Source organism: Mustela erminea, chromosome 14 (genome assembly GCF_009829155.1).
Source record: "Mustela erminea isolate mMusErm1 chromosome 14, mMusErm1.Pri, whole genome shotgun sequence".
In the NCBI taxonomy this organism is placed as follows: Eukaryota; Metazoa; Chordata; class Mammalia; order Carnivora; family Mustelidae; genus Mustela; species Mustela erminea.
The window spans coordinates 75,948,035-75,970,091 of record NC_045627.1 but is presented as its reverse complement, the minus strand read 5'-3'; the positions used below and the strand labels follow the sequence as shown (position 1 = coordinate 75,970,091).

At 45.0% G+C, this 22,057-nt stretch overlaps 1 protein-coding gene across 1 annotated transcript; it reads right to left on the bottom strand.

Annotated features, from left to right (window-relative positions):
• Positions 1 to 4,750: 4,750 nt before the first annotated feature.
• Positions 4,751 to 7,486, bottom strand: ADRB1 (adrenoceptor beta 1). The gene has a single exon (XM_032313821.1). The coding sequence runs from the start codon at positions 7,187 to 7,189 to the stop codon at positions 5,642 to 5,644; it is 1,548 nt and encodes a 515-aa protein (XP_032169712.1). The 5' UTR covers positions 7,190 to 7,486; the 3' UTR covers positions 4,751 to 5,641.
• Between the last annotated feature and the right edge of the window lie 14,571 nt (positions 7,487 to 22,057).

The following is a 22,057-nucleotide window of genomic DNA, read 5'->3' as shown; positions in this document are numbered from 1 at the left end:
CAAAGCAATAAACTCCTATCTCAAAGGGTTTCACAAACAAAGGCTACTGATCTGGCTTTGTGGGAAGTGAACTTGAGTGGCAGGAAAACCAACCCACTTTCCCAAGGTCATTGGCCACAGTGGCCAGCCAGAGCAGCCAAAATCTTTGGGCCATCTATTTGAACAAGTTTTTGCTCTCCAAGAATAGAAATTTACTCATGCTAGCCTAACAAGGACTAGGAAAACTGATTTACACATAGTTAAAGGTAGAACTGATGTTATCCTTTGCAGTCGGGATACTGAAAGACTGACAAGGTCCTGTGGTTAGAAACTGAAAAATAGGGGTGTGTGGGTGGCTTAGTTGTTAAGCGTCTGCCTTTGGCTCAGGTCATGATTCCAGGATTCTGGGATCAAGCCTCACATTGGGCTCCCTGCTGGATAGGAGGGCCGCTTCTCCCTCTCCCACTCCCCCTTCTTGGGTTCCCTCTCTCACTGTGTCTCTCTCTGTCAAATAAATAAAAAAAATCTTAAAAAGATAAAGTGAAAAATAAAGAAAAACAGAAAAACAAAGCCTAAGAAAGCCCCATACCTTACACTCAATGTGAAGACCTTTTATAGGAAATGTGCAAACAATAGTTAAAATGTTTTTTTCCCCACTTGTAATTATGAGCAGTACTGAAATTCTCAGGAAGAAATCCAAACTTAAGACATTTAAAATGCATCATAGGTAAGTTTTGTGGCATAAATTGGAAGAAAATTATAGCATGATCTTGCTAATACTAATTAATAGCTATGAGCAAGGGAATGCGGAGAGAGAAGAAAGAATTGTAATCAGTGTGTTGAGATATATTGAAAACCAGAGCTGTAAGAAACTGTTTATGAGAAATGAATACTTCCATGAAGACAATTTATCTAGAACTAGATGTTCTAGATATTTCAGGTTCATTCGAGAAGAACTGAAGAACTGCCCAAGAGAAGGACTAGTGAGTGTGCTGGGTCCCACATAAGAACTGGCTTCAGGTACAGAAGGCCGATGGATGTTGAGAGATCTTTGCGGGACATGCAAGTGAAGGCAAAGGTGTATAGGGTGTAGACGGTTATTTCCAATGCTGTCTTGGGCTCCGCTGGCATTACTGTAAAGGTCACGCTCTAACTATGACGTGATCGGGTAAACTTTTCCTTGGGGCTGCTGCTTCTCCAGTCTGTCTTTAGAGCAATTGGACTTGGAAGCCTATTCACTCCTCCATCAAATGACCAAATTTTTTTGATTCAGAATCTCTTCTCTTTCTCCTCCCACAAAAGGGTGAAAAGACTCTGCTGAAGGTAAATTAATCCACAAAGTATCTATTTATAGTATTGTCACCTCTTTGATTACCTTCTAAGGGCTATTTAATAGAGACTCTCCAAATGAAAGCAAGGTGAAAGCGGAGATTTCAGGAGAGGTGTATTTCTCAGAAAGAAGTCTCGTGGAGTTTGCTTAAAATCCTTGCAATGTAGCAGTGAAGTTTGGGACACACTGAATTACAAATTCTGAGATTCCGGAGCAAGATTTTGTTGGAAATTTAAATAATATAGAGGGTATGTGTGAAGGGGAAGAAAGAGAAATTAATTTAATCCCATTTGCTGATGTGACTGTAGCACAACTATTTTTAGGTATAATCCAAACAGTGCATATCTTCTCCATTTTGATTAGTAGGAAATTGGCAGGGATTCAAAAGAATTAGTATTTCTCAGCACAATATGCCAGAAATGTACAAAATAAAACTGAATTATCTGTGCCAATGTGCTTAATTTGAATTACTGCTAAGGTTTTTTTTTTTTTTTATGTTTTTCTTTCAAAAGAACTAATGGGTCCAACTTTGTTAAAAAAAAATTCTTTTAAAGCTTTTCACATATGGCAGCAAAACTTAATAATTTTCCTTTAGACCCTTGCTTAGAAGCTCTTGCTAAAAACTTAAATGGTTATATCATCCTGATACTGTGGGTGCAGAATTTCCGTCTGGCAATTTTACACATTGCCAGAGGAAGTTAGCATGTTCAAAATGCAAATTAAGAGAAGCTAGAAAAATGTGCTTCCCAAGGAAAGGCTTCACAATAGCCACTTAGAAGTTATTAGTAATTCCCAAAAAAGAAGTTATTAATAATTCCAGTTCCAAAGAAAGCATGGACTGAAAAAATAAACTCCATTTGCAAAGTTTTATCTAGGGATTCAGCTATATTCTATACCAATTACATGTTTCTGCGCTGGAGGGAGCATTTATAGATGCTGGGATATCTTGTTACGCACTGGAGAACTTTGCACAATCTCAACATAATTTCCAATGTAGCGAATCAATGAATCTTGATCACACTGAAGGTCACTGTGTTAATTTTAAGGTTTATGCCTTTGGAATTTGTTGCACACAAACCTACGGCGTAAGGTTGATTTTCTGCATATTCTTTGCTGTCCTCTGTGTTGCTGGAGTGTATCATTTCACCAGATTAAACAGGATTGACAGTCCTCTCCTCCCATTGCCACAGTGGTTGGGATTGACAGCCCAGATTCCTGCATTTCTGTTATAAATCAATGTCTGTCGTCTTCAAAAATAACAAAAAGTAGTTATCACGGAGAGTCGGAAGTCACCCACTGGTCTGTTTCGGAATCCTTATAATGCTCAGAATACCAGGGGACTCTAGAAAAATATTTTTCTATTTCCTACAAATACGTACCAACTGGTTCCAAGATTATAGTTGGTTCTTGTAATTCACTAAACAGTTTCGACCAAGTAGTTAAATTATATATATTTGTTTACTAAAGTTTAAAGGAGTGTCACGATTTTAAGACCTGAGGTTTGATGGGCCTGGGAAATGGGGCTGGGAAGATGTCTTTTTATTTAGACGCAAGGACTTACTTAAACAAAATAACAAGGAAGTCAGGAGAGGGAAGCATTGCCCTGGCACTTGAGGGTTCTTCAGATGCCACTGTAGGTGTTGTCTGTTAATTTTTTAGTATAAATTAAAGTGAAGAACAACAAAACCCCTAACAAAATGCATCGTATATACTCATGGGGTAAGTGAGGATAGAAGTGGGCTCTATTTATTTCTTGGGGAACAAGTGAGATTTCATCCTGAGATTTTATATTCTCCAAACTGTTTCTTTGTTCTTTGTATTTTTAAGTAAGTTTTGCCATCTTCCCCCTCCCACCACCTTTTTTTCTTTCCTTTCCTCTCCCTTTTTCCCTTTTTCTCTTTCCTTTCCTCTCCCTCTCTTTCTTTTTCCTGGAGAAGGGGGTTAAATTTCATAGCCACTTTTGTTCATACAACCTTCTGCTGGTCTAAAACATCTGTATCATTAACCTTTCTCAAAAGACTGTCTCCTGGTCTTTAGAATATTCTATTGCCAAAAAGAAAAAAAAAGAAAAAAAAGAATATTCAGTCTTTACTTAGCAGAGATTCGTTTCTTCATGCTAAAGTTCAGTAGGGAGTCAAAACTTTATAATCCTCACTTTGGTTTCTTTGCTGTACGATCATGAAATATAATGCTTGGTTAAAAATAAACAGATAAAGATTTAAACTTATACTGGAGAATGCAGAATTAATCCCAGGATGGAATTTCACTATCCTTTCTTTAGAAATCAATTTTACGAAAAGTAGCCCGTCCATTTGAATGTCACAGTTTTGCTGGGGGGGGGGTGTCAAACTTTTTCACATCTACCTTTCCCTGTGACCTGCCCACCCCCAGATTCTGGAAAAATGGTCTAGATAATTATGTAAGAGAAAAAAAAATGTTGGCTTAAAAAGCTGTTTTCATACATTTTTTGTGTTAAGCATACAAGCACTTTCCATTCTAAACGGCCACTGAAGGAATTTGCACACACTGATCGTCATCTGTAGACTGTGATTTTCTACTGGAAAACAAAAACAAGCTGTGGAAGCCACTTACCTCTTTTCCAGGCAGCCAACTCATTATTCAAGGAGTTTTTTCCCCTGCGTTTTCTGTGCAAAGTTGCAATTGATTTACCTGGCTCTATTGCCTTTGTTTTTTTTTTTTTTTTTTAAAGATACACAATCCCACATATTACTTCTTAAGTCAAGTGCAGCAGATGGGATCTTGAAAACATCTATAAGTAGTCTAGAATACCTTGAATCCGACTGTGAAAATTTAGGGCAAGTCTGCAGCTCTCAGTAGGTGCACGCCTTATTTGGTCTAGAGGCATTTTGCTATGTTACTGAGTCATGAAAAGCTATTTTAAAAGAGCTCTATGGGAAACCCAGCCTATATTTTGAACAAAACAAACTGTCTCTTCCATTATCACTGACCCCTCACAGACACACGGTACATAACCTTGATTGTGCTTCATTGGTATTTATTGCACATGGACCAATCCCTCACACAGTAGTTAGTCGCACCAAAGTATAAATACTTGGTAAAACACACAGAGAAAATACCATTTACACACGAGTGCTAAACTTTACCAGCAGATTCACGTGGGCACTTGGACATAAAAAAATAATAGAAATCCTTAAGATAATTATATTTGTAATATGGATACAGTTACAGTACCATGATAAAAGAGTATAAAAATGTATTTTTCCAATAAATCATTAGCTCAATAACATACCGGACAACAGAAGTCGAGTTCGAATTTTATTTTTGTTTTTTAAGATCTGCCCCTGCCCCAGTTAAAAAATATTTAATTTCTTTTTGTGCAAGTAATATCTTGTGTGGACTTTACAATTCCTAACACTGTGCAAAAACGGTATTTGGAATCACTCCTTGTTTTGTGTTTTGTTTTTTTTTTACCCATGTGTGCAGTAATCTGAACTGTTTCCTCTTGGGTTTTTTTTTTTTTTTCTTCTGTCCTGTCTTCAATGGACAGGGTCACATGTCACAGAGGCTCAGCGCCTGGTCCTCTCAACTAATATTGATACATAAATAAGCTGTTTAATATAAACAAGTCTTTCTATCTTGCTGTGCAATGTGCACAGTGTGAGGTAGAAATCCCTCAGCCCGACCACCGAGGCGCGTTGGGGACAGCAGGTTTGCCCTACAAAAAGAAAGCAAGGTGAGGCTTGTTCCAAGAATAGCTTAAAATTTCTTGAAACGTGATTTTTGCATCCAGCCTTTCCCTTTGCTTTAAGGACAGGAAAAATCATTACTCAGGAAGTCAAATGAAATTTCTCTGGAAAGCAAAGGGAACATGTCCTGGCAACTGTCATTCCCCCTTCTCTCTCCCGTGGACCGCTCCTGTTCCCTGCAACGGGTTGGAGGCCAAGTTGATAGCCTTTATGCTTCTCCCTTCCACCACCCAGTACTCAAAGCAAGTGTCAAAAACCACCTGGAGGGGGAAAAAAAAAAGGACACCCCAAAAAACTGAAGATGCATCACACGCACACACCAAAGAAGGCCGAAGCACACACAGGTAAAAAAGAACCCGACAAATCCGCAAGCCACTCTCCCAGCCCTCCCCAAACTTTCCTTTCTGTGCAACGGTCCGTGGCTTTTGTGTTTGCCTTGGATGAATCAGACGAGGTTTGCGGGCTTCGAGTTCACCTGCTCTGGGTCTTGAGTAAACACAGATCGCTTCCCGCTCCCCCCCACTCGCCCCCCGGGAAGCCATCAGGGGCGCCTGGGCGTTCTTGCTCCCGGGGCGCGCGGGGGGCCGCCAGCGGGCGCCGGGCGCTACACCTTGGATTCCGAGGCGCCCGCGGGGCGGCCCGGCTCGTCCAGGCTAGAGTCGCTGTCCGCCGCCGCCCCGCCGTTGCAGCCGGCCCAGGGCTCCAGCAGGCGCGCGGGCGGCGCGGCCCCGACGTCGTCGTCGTCGTCGTCGTCCGAGGCGGCCCCGGGCGACGGCGGCGGCCGGACCCGCGGCAGGCAGCCCGAGGCGCGCGGCCGGTCTCCGGCGGCCGCGTGGCTCCCGCGGGCGGCGCGGCGCGCGCAGCACAGCAGGCGCTGGAAGGCCTTGCGGAAGTCGGGGCTGCGGCAGTAGATGATGGGGTTGAAGGCCGAGTTGGCGTAGCCCAGCCAGTTGAAGAAGACGAAGAGGCGGTCGGGCACCAGGTCGCGGTGGAAGGCCTTGACCACGTTGGCCAGGAAGAAGGGCAGCCAGCAGAGCGTGAACACGCCCATGATGATGCCCAGCGTCTTGAGCGCCTTCTGCTCGCGCAGGGCCACGAGGCGCGACGGCCGCCGCTTGCTGACGCGCCCGTTGGCCAGCGGGGTGGTGGCGGCGGCGGCGGGGCGCGGGGAGCCCGGCGCGGGCGCGGGCGAGGGCGGCCGCGCCGGGCCGCTGAGGAAGCGGCGCTCGCAGCTGTCGATCTTCTTCACCTGCTTCTGGGCCTCGCGGAACACCCGCAGGTACACGAAGGCCATGATGCACAGGGGCACGTAGAAGGAGACGACGGACGAGGCGATGGCGTAGGCCCGGTTGGTGACGAAATCGCAGCACTTGGGGTCGTTGTAGCAGCGGCGCGCCTCGTCGCCCTCGGCCCGCCACCAGTGCATGAGAATGGGCAGGAAGGACACCAGGGCCGAGATGGCCCACACGGTGCACACGAGGGCCCGCGCCCGCGCGCGGGTCAGCAGGCTCTGGTAGCGGAAGGGCGACGTGATGGCGAGGTAGCGGTCCAGGGCGATGACACACAGGGTCTCGATGCTGGCCGTCACGCACAGCACGTCCACCGAGGTCCAGAGCTCGCAGAAGAAGGAGCCGTACTCCCAGCGGCCCCGCATGACGATGGTGGCCCCGAACGGCACCACCAGCAGCCCCATGACGAGGTCGGCGCTGGCCAGGGACATGATGAAGAGGTTGGTGAGCGTCTGCAGCCGCGGCGTCTTGGCGATGGCCACGATCACCAGCACGTTGCCCGCCACGATGAGCAGCACGATGAGCGCCATCAGCAGGCCTATGCCCGCCGTCCACTGCTGCGACAGCGGCGCGGGGCCCTCGCTGGTCGGGGTCAGCGGAGAGGCAGACGGCGACGCGGGCACCAGCAGCCGCGCCGCCGTGGCCGCGCCGTCGGGGAACGGCGCGGCCGACGACAGGTTGCAGGGCTCGGAGGCGCCCAGGGCGAGCGCCCCCGCGCCCATGCCGAGCTGCGGAGGCCGGGGGCGGGGGGTGTGGCGGGGTTGGGCCGTGGTGGGGGAACACCCCAGGGGCCCGGGGCGGCGGGGCGCGCGGAGGGAGGTCGCGGCCAGGTCAGGGCAGCCGCTGCGCGGGGCCGGAGGCATGGGCGCCGGGCGCCTTCCCCGCCCGAGCCGTGCGCTGTCGCCGCCGCCGCCGCCGCCGCTGCTGCTGGAGCCGCTGCCGCTGCTGGAACAGCCGCCGGGACCTCAGCATGGTTCTGAGCGCGCTGAGCCCGCGGCCCCGGCACCCAGCACCCACCCCACCCCGCTCCCACTCCCCCTAGCCAACCCCCGGGACCTCGCGTCAGGCTCCTGCAGCCAATCCGGGCAAAGGCACGCCCCTATCTAGTTCCCCCTACACCCCCTCCCAATCCCAGCTCCCCACACCCCCGCCCCCCTCCCACCGGCAGTTCAGCTGCTCCGGGGAGTCCGGGGCAGATCGCCGCACGAGCGCCGCCCCCGCCTCCGCCGGTTCTTGCAGGCGCGCCCCTTGCAGCGCCCTCGGGTTCCAGGGCCCTGTGTCCCCTACCCCACTACTGCGCCCGGCTGCCACCGCGTCCCCGCAGAGCTCCCGCTCTCTCCCGCAGTCCGCTCCCTCCCGCGCCCCTTTTGCCTCCCGCGCTGGGCTCCCTCCCGGGCCCCCCCACTCCTCAGTCCCCTCTACCTCCTGTGCCAGGTTCCCTGCGGAGCAGAGCGCGCGCTCCCCTTAGCGGGGAGGGGACCTCGGCGTTCTCCCCGCGCCCGGAGCGGCTTGGACAGTCTGTCCGCCGGGGCTGGAGGAGTTTGGCGGCGAGGTTGTTTCTCGAATCTCACAGCCCTGCAGAGTGTGTGTAAAACCCTTCCCCCGTCAAGAGGGGACCCAGCCAGCCTGCGCCCTGCCAGCTCGGGGGATCGGAGGCGGGTGTTAGTGCTTAGAGGAAACTTTCCAGCAGAGCGCCCGGAGCATGAGCCCCTCAGCTGTCACAGAACGCTCTCTGGGCGCTCTCGCAAGGAGCTTCTGTTGTTCCGGTGCAGTAGACGCAGAAAGGAAGCGAAGGTTTGTGCATCTGACAGCTAACGCTGAGGACCAGGTGGAAAATCACACACTCCCCAGCCCCGGCTAATGAATATGTGAGTATGATGCAACAGCGCGTGTGGATAGTCTAAAGAGAGGCTTAAGGAAACACAAATGTTAACGTAGAGCAAATGACACCGCCAAGAACAAAGAACACATTTAATTACGTCCCAGACTTTTCACATTCAGTTACAGCACCTGTATTCTGTGTTTTATTACTCACATGATTTTATATTTTGAGATGGGTCAATACAAACAAGAAGGTACTGTTAGTTTTGATTGACGTAATGAGCTGACATTTCAGAGTCCTGGGGCTGCTCGGTTGCTTTCTCCTTTTGCCCAAGTTCCCAGATTCGGAAAACTCTAGGGTTAGTTTTGGAGGGATGAGAGGAGAAAATATGTAAATACTCAAGGGGGTGAATATCCTATAGCATTTCGAGTTCCATCAGGGGTTTTTGAGTTGGCGAATGAATCCGTGTGAAATTGGCGAGTTGTTAGCCCGGCTGTGGGCGGATTCTATGTAGGGAACAGCCTCCTTGGCAGCAGCGGGACTGCAAGCCCCCTCTCTAATCGGGCCATGGTGACGTCCTCAGCTCAGCCTTGAAAATGAAAAGCGTTTAATGGAATCCTGGAGAAGTAAACAGCTTCTAATTATCCATGTAAGGGTGCACAAAAACGTTATACACCGCTCACAGGCCTTTCTCGCATCGGAATAAAAAGAATAGGGTCTGGGGGGAGCATCGACATGTGGACCAAACCCATATTCTTACCTTCGGAGAGAGACTGATTGTCACAGCTACCCAAGTCAAGAGCTAAAAGCAAGGCTTATTCAGTTTATAAAACTAAGCAGTGTTAGCCACCTTCCCTTACTGAAATCCAAACATAAAATTTGCTTCAGGCCCAAACTGGATGATCAATCAGTGTTACAAGGCCGGTGGGAGTGGGTGTGGGTGATTTGTTTATTCACCCCTGCGCCAAGACTTGTCAGCCTAGTTCTGCCAACTTGGGGGAGGCTGAGAAGGGGGAGCAAGGAGAGGAGGGGGGCGGCTTGGAAGAGGGGGAGGAACAGGGACTGTACCCCGAGTTTATGGTAGGCTCCCAAGAGGCTCCATTACCTGTCACTGCAAACTTGTCTCCCCTTCAGGCTTCCTTCTGTTGCCACCCTCAAGAGGCAGACTCAAAATAGCCAAGGGCCTGGAAAGAGTTGAATTTGACACGGCCCAGAAAAGGGGTTCCGAGTGCTGGGCCATGGAGTGAGGTGTAGGGAATGCGGGGAGGAGGCTTTCTATCCTTCGCCATCTTTCTGTCAAGAGGTGTTACTGGAAGAGTGTGTGCCAAGCCTGAGTGCCCATCATGGGCCAAGGGATTGCATTTCTGTGAGCGATAAAGCCAGAATGTGGTTGCAGAGGTTCGGCGCAGAGGCCGGGATGCCAATAACATTACCACAAGTATACATGTCTGTGTATCTGTGGACATTATGTATAGATACATGTATTTGTGTACATAGGTATGTGTATAAACGTACCATGCATGAGGGCATGTGATTAGAATTGTCACAAAACTCTCCTGAAACTCTTTTCCCCTACTCAATCAGAGGTACCTCAAACTCCCCCAAATTTCTGGATGATAAATACCTTAAATCACAAATATTCCAAACCAGGTTATTTTTTTTTAATTTTAAATTTTTTATAAACATATAATATATTTTTATCCCCAGGGGTACAGGTCTGTGAATTGCCAGGTTTACATACTTCACAGCACTCACCATAGCACATACCCTCCCCAATGTCTATAACCCCACCCTCCTTCTCCCAACCCCTCTCCCCCAAGCAACCCTCAGTTTGTTTTGTGAGATTAAGAGTCACTTATGGTTTGTCTCCCTCCCAATCCCATCTTATTTCATTTGTTCTTCTCCTACCCCCTTAACCCCCCATGTTGCATCACCACTTCCTAATATCAGGGAGATCATATGATAGTTGTCTTTCTCCGCTTGACTTATTTCGCTAAGCATGATACTCTCTGGTTCCATCCACGTTGTCGCAAATGGCAAGATTTCATTTCTTTTGATGGCTGCATGGTATTCCATTGTGTGTATATACCACATCTTCTATATCCATTCATCTGTTGATGGACATCTAGGTTCTTTCCATAGTTTGGCTATTGTGGACATTGCTGCTATAAACATTCGGGTGCACGTGCCCCTTCGGATCACTACATTTGTATCTTTAGGGTAAATACCCAGTAGTGCAATTGCTGGGTCATAGGGCAGTTCTATTTTCAACATTTTGAGGAGCCTCCATGCTGTTTTCCAGAGTGGTTGCACCAGCTTGCATTCCCACCAACAGTGTAGGAGGGTTCCCCTTTCTCCGCATCCTCGCCAGCATCTGTCGTTTCCTGACTGGTTAATTTTAACCATTCTGACTGGTGTGAGGTGATATCTCATTGTCAAACCAGAAGGTTATTTTATCAGGAGTTCCAACACGGCTGCAGGTATAAAGGGGGCGCTGGCATTCTTGGAGCTTTCTTTCACATGTATTTATGGAAAAGTGTGGAATAGCCCATGTTCAACTTGAGTTAGCTTTCTTTTAAAATAAAATGTTTTCAGATCTCCTTTAAATCCTACATGTCCCAAAAGTGGGGGCACTTTTGAGATATGCTTTTTGGTCTTTAGATGAGGATATAGGTTAAGAAAAGGGTCACCATATCCACTCATACAGATGTTATGTGTTGCGGGTTCAAAATTAGTAAGTCCGCCATGTCCCCAATTCCTTCCTAGAAACTGTCAAAATGAATCAGTTCTTTGGAACCCACAGATTTGATGTACTTTATGAAACAACAGAAAGCTCCAACAACAAATGCTAATAAGCTCCCAGAGAGGGAGGGGCTTCTTCCTCCACAGTTCCCACCCCCACCTCCCTTTTCCATCTCACCACCATACTTCCGTGTTGGCTCTTTCCGTGGTTTCTCTTTGATCTTCCAGCCTCCAAATCTCCCAGCTCCATTTAACCTGGCACCCCATCGTCAAATTAATATTTCTAAAACGCTGCTTTGAAGTAAGATGCTTTTGTGTTCAGAAACCTTCCCTCCCCAACCTGGCATTCAAGGTCCAGTTCCAAATGGCCTTCGCAGCACTGTCTTGTTGTAGAACTGTTCTTGTCACCCTAACTTGCAGTTCTGCGTTCTTTTTCCTTTTTTGGATCGATACTCTTCCTTTTTTTTTTTTTTTTTTTGGTCTGTTCTCTTTCCCATTGGGTTCTTTCCACTAAGAATCCCTTCTTCCATATCTGTTTCAGTGGATTCAGCCTTCAAGATTTGGTTGATAAGTTTTTTATTTTACAGTTATCCCTGCCCACTGTTTCTGGAAATGATCTCTCCATCCTCTGCCTACAGTAGTTACTTTGCTAATTGCATTTCACAAGGTAATTAACAATATTTGCCTTTGACACCTCTTATATTGTTACTTAATTTTTTAAAAAGATTTTATTTATTTATTTGACAGAGATCACAAGTAGGCAGAGAGGCAGGCAGAGAGAGAGAGGGAGAAGCAGGCTCCCCACCGAGCAGAGAGCCCAATGTGTGGCTTGATCCCAGGACCCTGGGATCATGACCTGAGATTAAAGCAGAGGCTTTAACCCACTGAGCCACCCAGGTGCCCCTTGTTACTTAATTTTTATATGTTTTTCTTTTTTATTGTCGGATTGTAAGCTCTCTGAGACCCAGGATCCTGTACATTTTTGTATCTCTCCTGTTTATTAATATTTACTTAACTTTAGCTTACCTTTATTAATATTTACTTAACATAAAGCTTTGAGTCATATATATTTCCTGTTTAATTTGTTAAAATCTCATTATTTACCAGTATGAGAAACAATTGTTTTTGGGAGTTACAATCTTCCCTCATGCTTAGAATGTATAGTAATATTTCATATTCCTGTAGTCCAGTCCATTTTTTCATGTGAGTACTTCAAAATACTTTGTAAATACAGGGTAGGCTCATGAGATAAATTTATATCATACCTACTCAGTAATGAATAAAATCAGACATAGGTAATAGGTTTTCCAAACGGATCACACAAGTCCACATCAATAAAAAGCATGACCTAATTTTCATAAATATTTAAGGTGAATGACCTTTTCCTTTAGCCTTCATTTGTGATTCTACATATCCAGGCATTTCGCTCTGGGAGAATAGCTAGCTGATGACTTGAATCTTGTTTCAAGTTCTAGATTGAATTCACATTCTCTAGAGCAGTGATTAATAGTAATTATGGCCACCTATGGTTGCAAGCCGTGAGCTTGGCCAACACATTTCCACTCTTGAGTTGATTTTGCTAGAAAATGAGATAAAAATAATAATGAATAACCTAACCAGACAACTGCTGGAATGTGGGCCAAAGGAATTGGGGGGATTTCCAAGTAAAGTCCCAAGAAGTGTATCAAATCAGTAGTTAGCAAAATTTGCCTTGAGGCTGATCATGAGTGGTGGGGTTTGTTAATCAGAGCTCAAGTGGCTGCTTCAGAAGAAAGACACACAGCTCTTCCCATAAGGCAATGCTACTGCTGAAACTGTCACTCAGGGTAATTAACCAGAGCACAGCCTGCACCCGTGGCTGGCACTTAAGGTCACATACCGGTTTTGCAGCCACAATTTACACAGGGACAAGCAACTCCATCCACTGTGATAAGAATGAGGACAGTGTGTAATCATGGCAAAGCCTGGACTATTTGGAAAATTCAGAAGCTTTCCTCTCTCCCACTTCCTCCCTTTTTGCCATCTCCTCCTCTTCCTGGTGTGTCTCATGACTACATTGAACAATGCTAGAGCCAGTAACAATATTTTTCAAAATCTGGATGTATTGGAAAGCATTCAGACCTGGGAGGCAGAAGATCCAGGTTTGTGTCCTGGCTTTGTCACTTTTCAGTTTGACCTTCCACAACGGCTTCGTCTTTAAAACAGACCTTTCTTCCCCTCGCACGATTGTGCACGGATTAAATGAGTGAATGAACGTGAGGGGTTCTTGAAGTTACATCCAGCACCGTGTATTTGCAACAAGTTCAGTCTTGCCCAATCCTCATGACCTTTCAAAGCACGAAAGGGGTCAGAATTTGCTCGTATGAAAAGTCCATTCACTTAAATCAGCTTCTCTTTTATCAGCTGAACTCTTCTCTCGCACCCGATATTAATATGTGACTCAGAGGCTGGCTAACAGTGGACTATTTTTAAATGCTTTTTACCTTTGGCATATCATCTTTTAAAAAAAATTTTCCCCCTTTTTTTGTGTCTTTCCTTAGTATGAGCACTATTCTTTTTTATTTTTAAGTATTTGTTTATTTGAGTCTCTGAAATAAATTCCTTTAAAGTATTTCAGCTGTGAAATATTAGCTGTAAAGGATTTTTCCCCCCTCAGGTCAACTACTTAGGACCATGACTAGTAACTTAGGGGGGGAAAAAAAGGAAGGCAATGCAATATAAAACTAGAGCTAAGTCTCAAAAATTTTGTTCTTATTCAGCTATATAATGAATAAAAATGGATCTCTGGCCAGCTGATAGCTTACATTTAGGTGCTGTGGCGGTAGGAATCTCATGGCTACACATGAATAGCATTTATTTAGCCAGGAGTCATCCTTCAGTGGACCCAAGTCCAGAGCTTGTGGTGACAGCAAGCAGTGCTAATTATGGAAAAGTCTAGGCTTTATTCTAGCAGAGTTTTACCATCTTCCAGATAAAACAATTATGTCGTCACCAGCTGAGGAGTTTGTAACAACAAGAATCCCTGCATGCCCTTGTTTTACGTTTCTGAAGGGTAGGAATGATGCCTTTTAAACACTTTAGCTGCTGGGATACCTGGGTGGCTCAGTGGGTTAAGCCCCTGCCTTAGGCTCAGATCATGATCCCAAGGTCCTGGGATTGAGGCCCACATTGGCTCTCTGCTCAGCGGGGAGCCTGCCTCCTCCTCTCTCTCTGCCTGCCTCTCTGCCTACTTGTGATCTCTGTCTGTCAAATAAACATTTTAGCTCCCATTTATGCCGGCCATGTAGCTGATACTTCATAAATCCCCGTGGAATAGAGAAAGCACTTCAAAAGCTTATGTGCAGTAGATTGTCCCAGATAGAAGAAGACACTGTGTTTTCCGTTCATCCGTGGAACATGGCATCTGCGTCATCCAACGGAGCGGAACTGACAAAGGGAACCGGTAGAAGCAGCTAGTTGTCGGTTCTGCCTCCGTCCAGGTGATTGACCAAATCATTTACATTTCTTTTTCACTCGTTACTTTGAGACCCCAAACGAGGATCTTCTTTCACATGTTCTTCCACTTCTTGTGGAAGCTAGTGTATAGCTTTGTTGTATACTGTATCGTTTATATACACTATTGTATAGTGTATAGTTTGTATAGTTTTTCTAGTTAACTTACTCATTACTTATGTACTATGTAAAAGCCCACCCAGACCCACTCAACATAGAGAGGCATGGCAGGTCCCTTGCCTTGCAAGGGCTGAGGCTGAAGACGCCAGTAAGACAGTATTGCTGCTACTTGGGTTTTGACAACCAGTATGGCCAGTCTTCTTGCTTTGAAAATAAATATCAACCCTTGGACGTGACATTTATTTTCCACAGTGTCTCAGCTTTGCAGCTCCTTGAATAAAACCTGTTAAAGACCTTTATCTCATAACAGATTTCTGTCTCCAGTGCATTATCCCCTAATTAAATGCTGAGGGGGCAATGACCTTCTTAACAGGCCTCTTTGAAATAGAAGTTACTTTTTACACTGGTGGAGAAATGATGGGATTTTTTTCCCTCCCCATTTTAATATGGAGAAACTGAAGCATAAAGAGAGAGACGTGCTTAAGTTTTTGAGAAAAGGAAAAGGGAGTTCTTGACTTTCCTGCCTCCTGAGCTAATCTTCAATTACCAGAACCTGCATCCTTAACAGATTTTGGCTCACCTCTGATGACTTGTCAGCGTAATTCAATTGCATGATATATTTGGGGTCTGGAGCGGGTCGTGGAGTAATTTTTTGAATACAAAGCCCTGAACAAGGGAAGAGATTCTATCATGCAATGTTTATTTGTGTTGTCCAATCGGCTTAAGCATAAGAGATTTACAAGAATAATCATATTTAGCCACACAAATGAAATTCTCATTGTTGGTACATTTCAGTTCGAATTTCCAAAAGTGCCACATGAATGCTAACTCTGAAGACAAAAAGAACACCAAAGAAAAGCCAAACAATTAAGCAATTTGGTTTTTTTGTTTTGTTTGCTTTTTAATCTCTAACTGGAAAAAGATTTCACAGAAGACTCTTACTGAGAATGAAAGGCTCAAAAGTTGTGACAGCCTTGGGGATTTTATTTAAGAGTCTAAGTAAAGCTGCTTGGGAGTTTGGAACAGAAAAATGAAAAACCAAGCTCTACTTGCTTTGCCATCCTACGTCCTAATACCTTTTCCAAACCAGGTAGTCATAGGCACACTGAGCTGAGAGGCTCTCTGAAATGCCGGGGAGAGGCACTAATATGGTTGGTATTGGCATAGTTCTGAAAATATTTTTTTCTTACTCTGAAAATGTCTGACTCCGACTTGTCAACATTTCCATCCTACTGCCTACCTTTCCTCTCTCCTGCCAATTACTCTGCAGCATGCATGTTTCACCGCCCCCCCATGACTAATTAATAGAGACTATATGCCTTTTCATAGCTCTCTCTTGTGGATAACAATACGGTCTCGGCTTATAAAAATCCCACACATATATATTCATGTGTATGGTTTTCATAAGTCCTCATCTGGGAGGTGCCTCAGAATATAAACAATTTCTTAAGCAAGTTAAAAGCCCATGATTAGCCTTGCAAAAAATAATAATCAGTATTTTATAGAATAGCCAGTCTTGACGGCAGATTTTGAAAATATTTCTGGCCTCTGCAGTTTTGTTTTAGATGCTTTTTTATTACATCATTTCAAAATATGGCATTTAAGCAAGATTACACTCATTTTCATGATTAGTTTTGACATTTACCTCTCTATCTATACCATAATGATTAAGAATGCAGGCTCTGGAGTTAGACCACCTGGGTTAAAATCCAGGTTCTAGCACTCAGTAGCTGGGTGACTCAGAACAAGTTGTTTGAACACCTCAGGTCCCTGTTTCGTCATCTGTTAAATGGGATTAATAATATCCCACCAACTTGGGCACTGAGGTGTCAGTAAGATAGGGCATAGATGCATTTGTTATAGCGCTTTGCTCATCGTACATACTTAATAACTTCCACATTTTCTTTTCTCCCCCTGGCACCACCAGCATCACTACAGATCATGGTGTAAAGCAGAAAAATCTTCATTCTGTGCAAAACCAAGGGTGGCAAAGAAGGCAGCTTCCAATCAGTGGAAATTGAATAACTGAGTAAATGTGTTCTTTTTTAAAAGCGAGAGGATGTAGTAAAAAATCTAATTTGGTCAGTACTCTTTTGGTTTCAAAGACAAGTTTATTCCTTTGTGGTCATTTAATCTGATTATCGTTCCGCTTGGGGAATTAGAATTTCCTAAACTAATTTTGCATCATGGAAAGGTCATTCCAGAGAGTTCCATCCTATGGTATAACCATATTCCAAGTGTAGAAACAACAATGACAAAAGAAAGCCTCACTGGGCTCTTGATAGAGGAGTCTGTTTCCCCAGATATAATTGATCCAAGCTGCTGCTTTTTATGGGGTAAATGCTTAAGACCTCAAGGAGGCCAGAAGCTTCTCTTGTGACCCACTTTGTGTCCATTTATCACAGTCCTTCAATTCCCTTGAGTACAAGGGGTCTCACCACCTGATCCCCTGAGAACGGAGGGTAAAGAAGTAGGCAACAAAAGAAGCTTTTCCAAGTCTCTGAGGTTCTCTCAGTCTCCCTAGGAGACTCTTAGACCCTAAGTTGGAACTATTAGTTTTATTTCAGAAACAATTTCAATGCCTAATTTTCCTTGTTTCTGATCTTTCAAAGCAGACTAGAAGACACATATTGGAGCGAAGGAGTAAGGCTGGTGTAGAGGGCAGAGGAAATTCGGGAACTTTCTATTAGAACACAGGGAAATGAGGGATGCTGTGGACTGCAGAGACGGTGTTCTGTACCCACAGCCACTGATGACCCCACATCAATAAGAAAAGTTTAGATGGGGGCGCCTGAGGCTCAGTGGTTAAGCTGCTGGCTTTGGCTAAAGTCATGATCCCAGGCTCCTGGGATTGAGCCCCACATCATGCTCCTTGCTGAGTGGGAGACTGCTTCTCCCCTGCCTGCCATTCCCCTTGCTTGTGCTTGCTCTCTCTCTCTGTCAAATAAAAATCTTAAAAAAAAAAAAAAAAAAGGTTTAGATGGTGTTTTTTAGTCATCCTCAGTGAAACTGAATGTGCATTGTAGAAATATCTTTATTAAGAGATAGTAGTATGAAAATTTCCAAACTTCATATTTTCAGAACACTTCTGTTACCTAGAAAATGAATTTATATGGACTATTTCATTCTCCAGTGATGCTGGAACCATGAGGCGTGAGTTAGACTGCTAGAAGTCTAAAATCGAAGTGCCAGTCAGTTTCTTCTGAGGGCTCTGAGGAGACTGTCCCGGGTCTCTCCCTGTGGCTGGTAGTTGCCATCTTTCCTCTGTGCGTATCTGTGTCCAAATTTCTCCTTCCGATAAGTACACCTGTCCTATTAATCAGACCCACCATAATGACCTCACTTTAACTTCATTACCTCTGTAAAGATCACATTTGGAGATCCAAATAGGGTCACATTCTGAGGGATTGGGGGTTCTGGTGGGGGGATATATTCAACCCAGAGCAAGATGCTACTTGTATGTAGGAAAGTTTGATGCCTTATGCACAATCTCTAGTCACCTGTGTTCCAGAACGTTCTATTATGTCTTCTAGGACAGAGGGCATCAGAATGACTTCTCCTAGTTCACACTAGAGATGGCTCCTGATTAAGTGGCGTCCAGACCCTGTTGAGAACAGTGACCTTTGTTGTAGGATTACAGTCGGCCACAGAGTCACGAGTGCCCGCAGCTGAATGTGGACAGATCAAGTTCCCCTGTGTGCTGAGTAAGTAGCCTGGGTCTTCATGTGGAGGGGGAGGATACACGCGGGGCACATCCCTGTTTATTGTGTGCTTCCAGGTGGGGTTAAAGGCCCTGTTCTTTTATGGTTTGCATTACACACCAAGAAACTCAACTATTGTCTTGCTAGTGAAATAGAAAAATTCAGGGATATGTTAATAATTCGCATTTCAGGGGGGAAAATCGGCCAATCCATTCAGCTGGTTGTGTGGACGGACCACTTTTCAGCGGGTGGTTTTGACATTGTGTGGACACACAAATAGTTGTTCTCCACAGCTGCAGCAGGGGTGTTATTTTTCCTGAACCAGAATTAGGGTAACAGACAGCAAATAACTGGGTAGGAGAGACACAACAAACCTTTATGACTGAGGAACAGAGCCGGCCTTTGAGGCAAGATACACTCAGGTCCTCACTCAGTTAGAATCCATTGACTACCAGGATTTTTATGACCTTGAAGGAATGATTTTGATTGAGCGATCCTAAACGATTGGCAAGCAGGGGGTTGACTAGGAAATAACTCCCTTCGGTATATCAGCTTAGATTTATTACGGAAACTGAAGCTCGTGAATGTTCTAATTTTATCTACCCTTAAGTGGTATAGCTAATCGTCCTTTGTGGGCACTGATGACGGAGCTGATAATATTTTAACCTGTGCGTGGCGGTGGACCAAGTGAACCTAGCTTTACGCCCACAACATGAAACCCAAAAAAGCCCCACCTGATTAAGGTCCAAGAACTCACGCTGAGCATTCATCTTGCCATTTGATGTTCAGAAATGGCTCACAGCTGTCCTGGGCGCGTCTGCAACAGGAGCTGAGTCTGGAACCCGACGCCTGAGTCTGACAATTCGAGGATCTCTCTAACACAGTGCGGCATTCCGTGTTGCAGGGACGCCAACTCCTCCTTACAGATGAATCTGTTACATGCGCGCTATGTAAACAGCATGAATTTAGATGTGTACGGAACGGTATTTTTTAAAATGTCACATCCGAGTGTTTGTAATGACGAGGTTAGTTCAGTAGAAGCATCTTGTGTAAGATGGCACTTAAAGAAAAGCTCGAATCTGTGCATCTGAGTATTATTCAGTCATCTGTTTGGGCAACTATATTTTTAACTGAATTTATGATGAACAAATAGTCTTTCTGAACTCCCAAGCTGTGTTTCCATACTTCAGTTTGGTTTATTTTCCTCTCAATTTCCTTCAGAACCCATTACAGAGAACTTTCTTTGGAAATTTCGTAAAGTTAGCAGCATCCGTCAGAAAGCACCAAACCAAACAACCAAAATTAAAAACTGAGAATAGAATCATAGGGCATATGCATTCTTTTCCAAAGCAATGTAACAGATACAGATCTATGTTGCATTCTCTTTCTCTTTCTTTTTCCTGTTTCTTTTTCTCTTTATTGAAAACATCATCTGTGACCATACAAATCGTCTGCCGACACTTCTGAGTGCCAAAGAGTCTTTATATTTTTGTTGATGGAAGTATCATAATTGTCACAGTATTAATGGTAATATACAGCTGTAAAAACCCACTTGCCATGGGATGTAGGATAGTAAGTCTGTATGAAAGACTTGGACCCTGTCTTGGAAGTTTACCTTTAGAGAGTTTCCCACTCATCCCTTCCAACCTCCTTCCCTTCTGTCCTTCCAACTTTATTGAGGAATAATTGACAAATACATGTATATATATTCAAAGTATACGATGTGATGATTTGATATACATATAGGTTGTGGAATGATCACCAAGACCAAAATAGAGCATCTATCACCTTGAATAGTTAGCATAGGTAAGTCTTTCCTACTTTGCAGTATCAACGTTCCTATTCTCTGTTTCTAAGAAATTTTGTTGTCATTTTGTTTGCTTCAGATTCCACAGTATTTGACTTTCTCTGTCTAGCTTGTTTCACTAAGCATAATGCCTTCCAGATTTGTGTTGTCCAAACAGCAGGATTTCCTTCTTTTTCACGGCTGAATAATATTCCATTGTAGCTATCTACCACATTTTCTTTATCTCTCCATCTGTCAAAGGACATTTAAGTTGTTTCTGTGTCCTGGCTATTGTGAGAAATGAACTCTCAATGAACATGAGAGTACAGGTATCTCTTTGAGATCCTGATTTCAATTCTTTTGGATATGTACCCACAAGTGGGATTGTTGTACCACACGGTAGTTCTGTTTTTAATGTTGTGAGGAACCTCCATGCTTTTTTCCATAATGGCTCCGCCAATTTCCATTCCCACCAACATTGTGCCAGGGTTCCCTTTTCTCCGTGTCCTCACCAACATTTGTCATTGCTTGTCTTTTTTATCAGAGCCAACCTAGCAGGTGTGAGGGGGTACCTCTTTGTGGTTCTGATTTTCATTTCCCTGATGATGAGTGACAGATGTCACTAGGGACTGGTCAGAGCCAGTGACTAAACTCCAGACACTATTCTAAGGGTGTCCTTTGTGATGTGTCATTTACTTCTGGTAATGGCCTTGTCTGGTATTATGTTTGGGTTGTAAGGGAGGAAACTGAGGCTCAGTGTAGTTGGTGATTTGCCCAAAGTTTCACAGCTGTAAATGGCAGAGGGGACTTCCAGCCCAGCTGTGGGACTCCAAGGCCAGAGCTCTTGACCACTCTAAAATAAAGCCTCATTTTATTTTTTTCCTGTTTTGAAACACCTTCATTTTTTGGAAACTAAAATCCAAATTCAATTGCTGTAAGAAAATCTTAAGTCAATACTATGCATAATACCATGTGAATGTTTTTTGTGTTTAGTTTTTAGAAAAACTTTATTATTTGTAAGGATGTTTTCCATGAATGCATAGGGCCAGTTCCCCGCGAGTTACCGAATTCTGCCTGTTCAACATTTCCTCTCTTCCACTGTTACCATGTCAGGTCTGCCTCTCAACTTCCTACATAGTCAACAGTCATGCCCTTTCAACACTTTCAGAATTTTCTTCCAATTTCTGTGACCAACAAGGAGAAAATGACCATTAACTGGGGGCACCACAGCATCGGTGAGAGTTGAACTTGTTCCCCAGGGGCCCAGCAGCAAGCCAGCCTTTCACATGTAGAGCTTTTCTAGCATTAATCAGCTGATCCTGTATCCCCTCAATTTCATAAGGCATAAGCCAGGCTCTCCAGAAGATTCTCTTAATGCCTTCTGCTTGGTTTGAGGGCGGTGGGAAAGAGCCAGTCCTCTGCAAAGAGCCTAGGAGCAACACTCAAGCCTCTGGTTAAGACGGTCATGATGGGATGGGCCCTTGTGCAGTATTTTTGGGTCACCCCCTGCAGGGTCTTCATGGATGGTCTTGCCCCTCTCTTTAGAATGCATGGGTGCCTGACAGACTTTGTTCTCAGCCCACACTGAGCATCAGAAAAGTCCTCTGTTGACATCTGTCATGCATAGTTTGGGGAGTTTTTGGCACACAGCTGTAATCAGAATGATGGCAGAGGCAGTGAGAGAAAGGGAGGGATGCCTTAGAAGGACATGCCAAAGATGGGGAGCTAACATGCAGTGGCACAACGGGGATAAGTAAGCCACATACCCGGAGAAAAACATCCAGGATGCTGAGATGAGACCTTGGAGATGTGAGAAAACCTATAAGAGAATTCTGTTGAGGAAGCAAAGAGAACAGAGCTTCAAGAGAAGGCATGGTATAAAGGACTGGCTCCTAGAGACTCAGAGAGCTCCTAAAAATCAAGAATGAGCAGACTAAGGGCTCCTGGGTGGCTCACTGGGTTAAGCCTCTGCCTTTGGCTCAGGTCATGATCCCAGGGTCCTGGGGTCGAGCCCTGCATCGGACTCTCTGCTCAGCGGGGAGCCTGTTCCCCCCCACCCCGCCTACTT

Excerpts from the sequence above, each read along its gene's own strand:
- ADRB1 (XM_032313821.1), bottom strand. The coding sequence starts at position 7,189 with ATGCCTCCGGCCCCGCGCAGCGGCTGCCCTGACCTGGCCGCGACCTCC.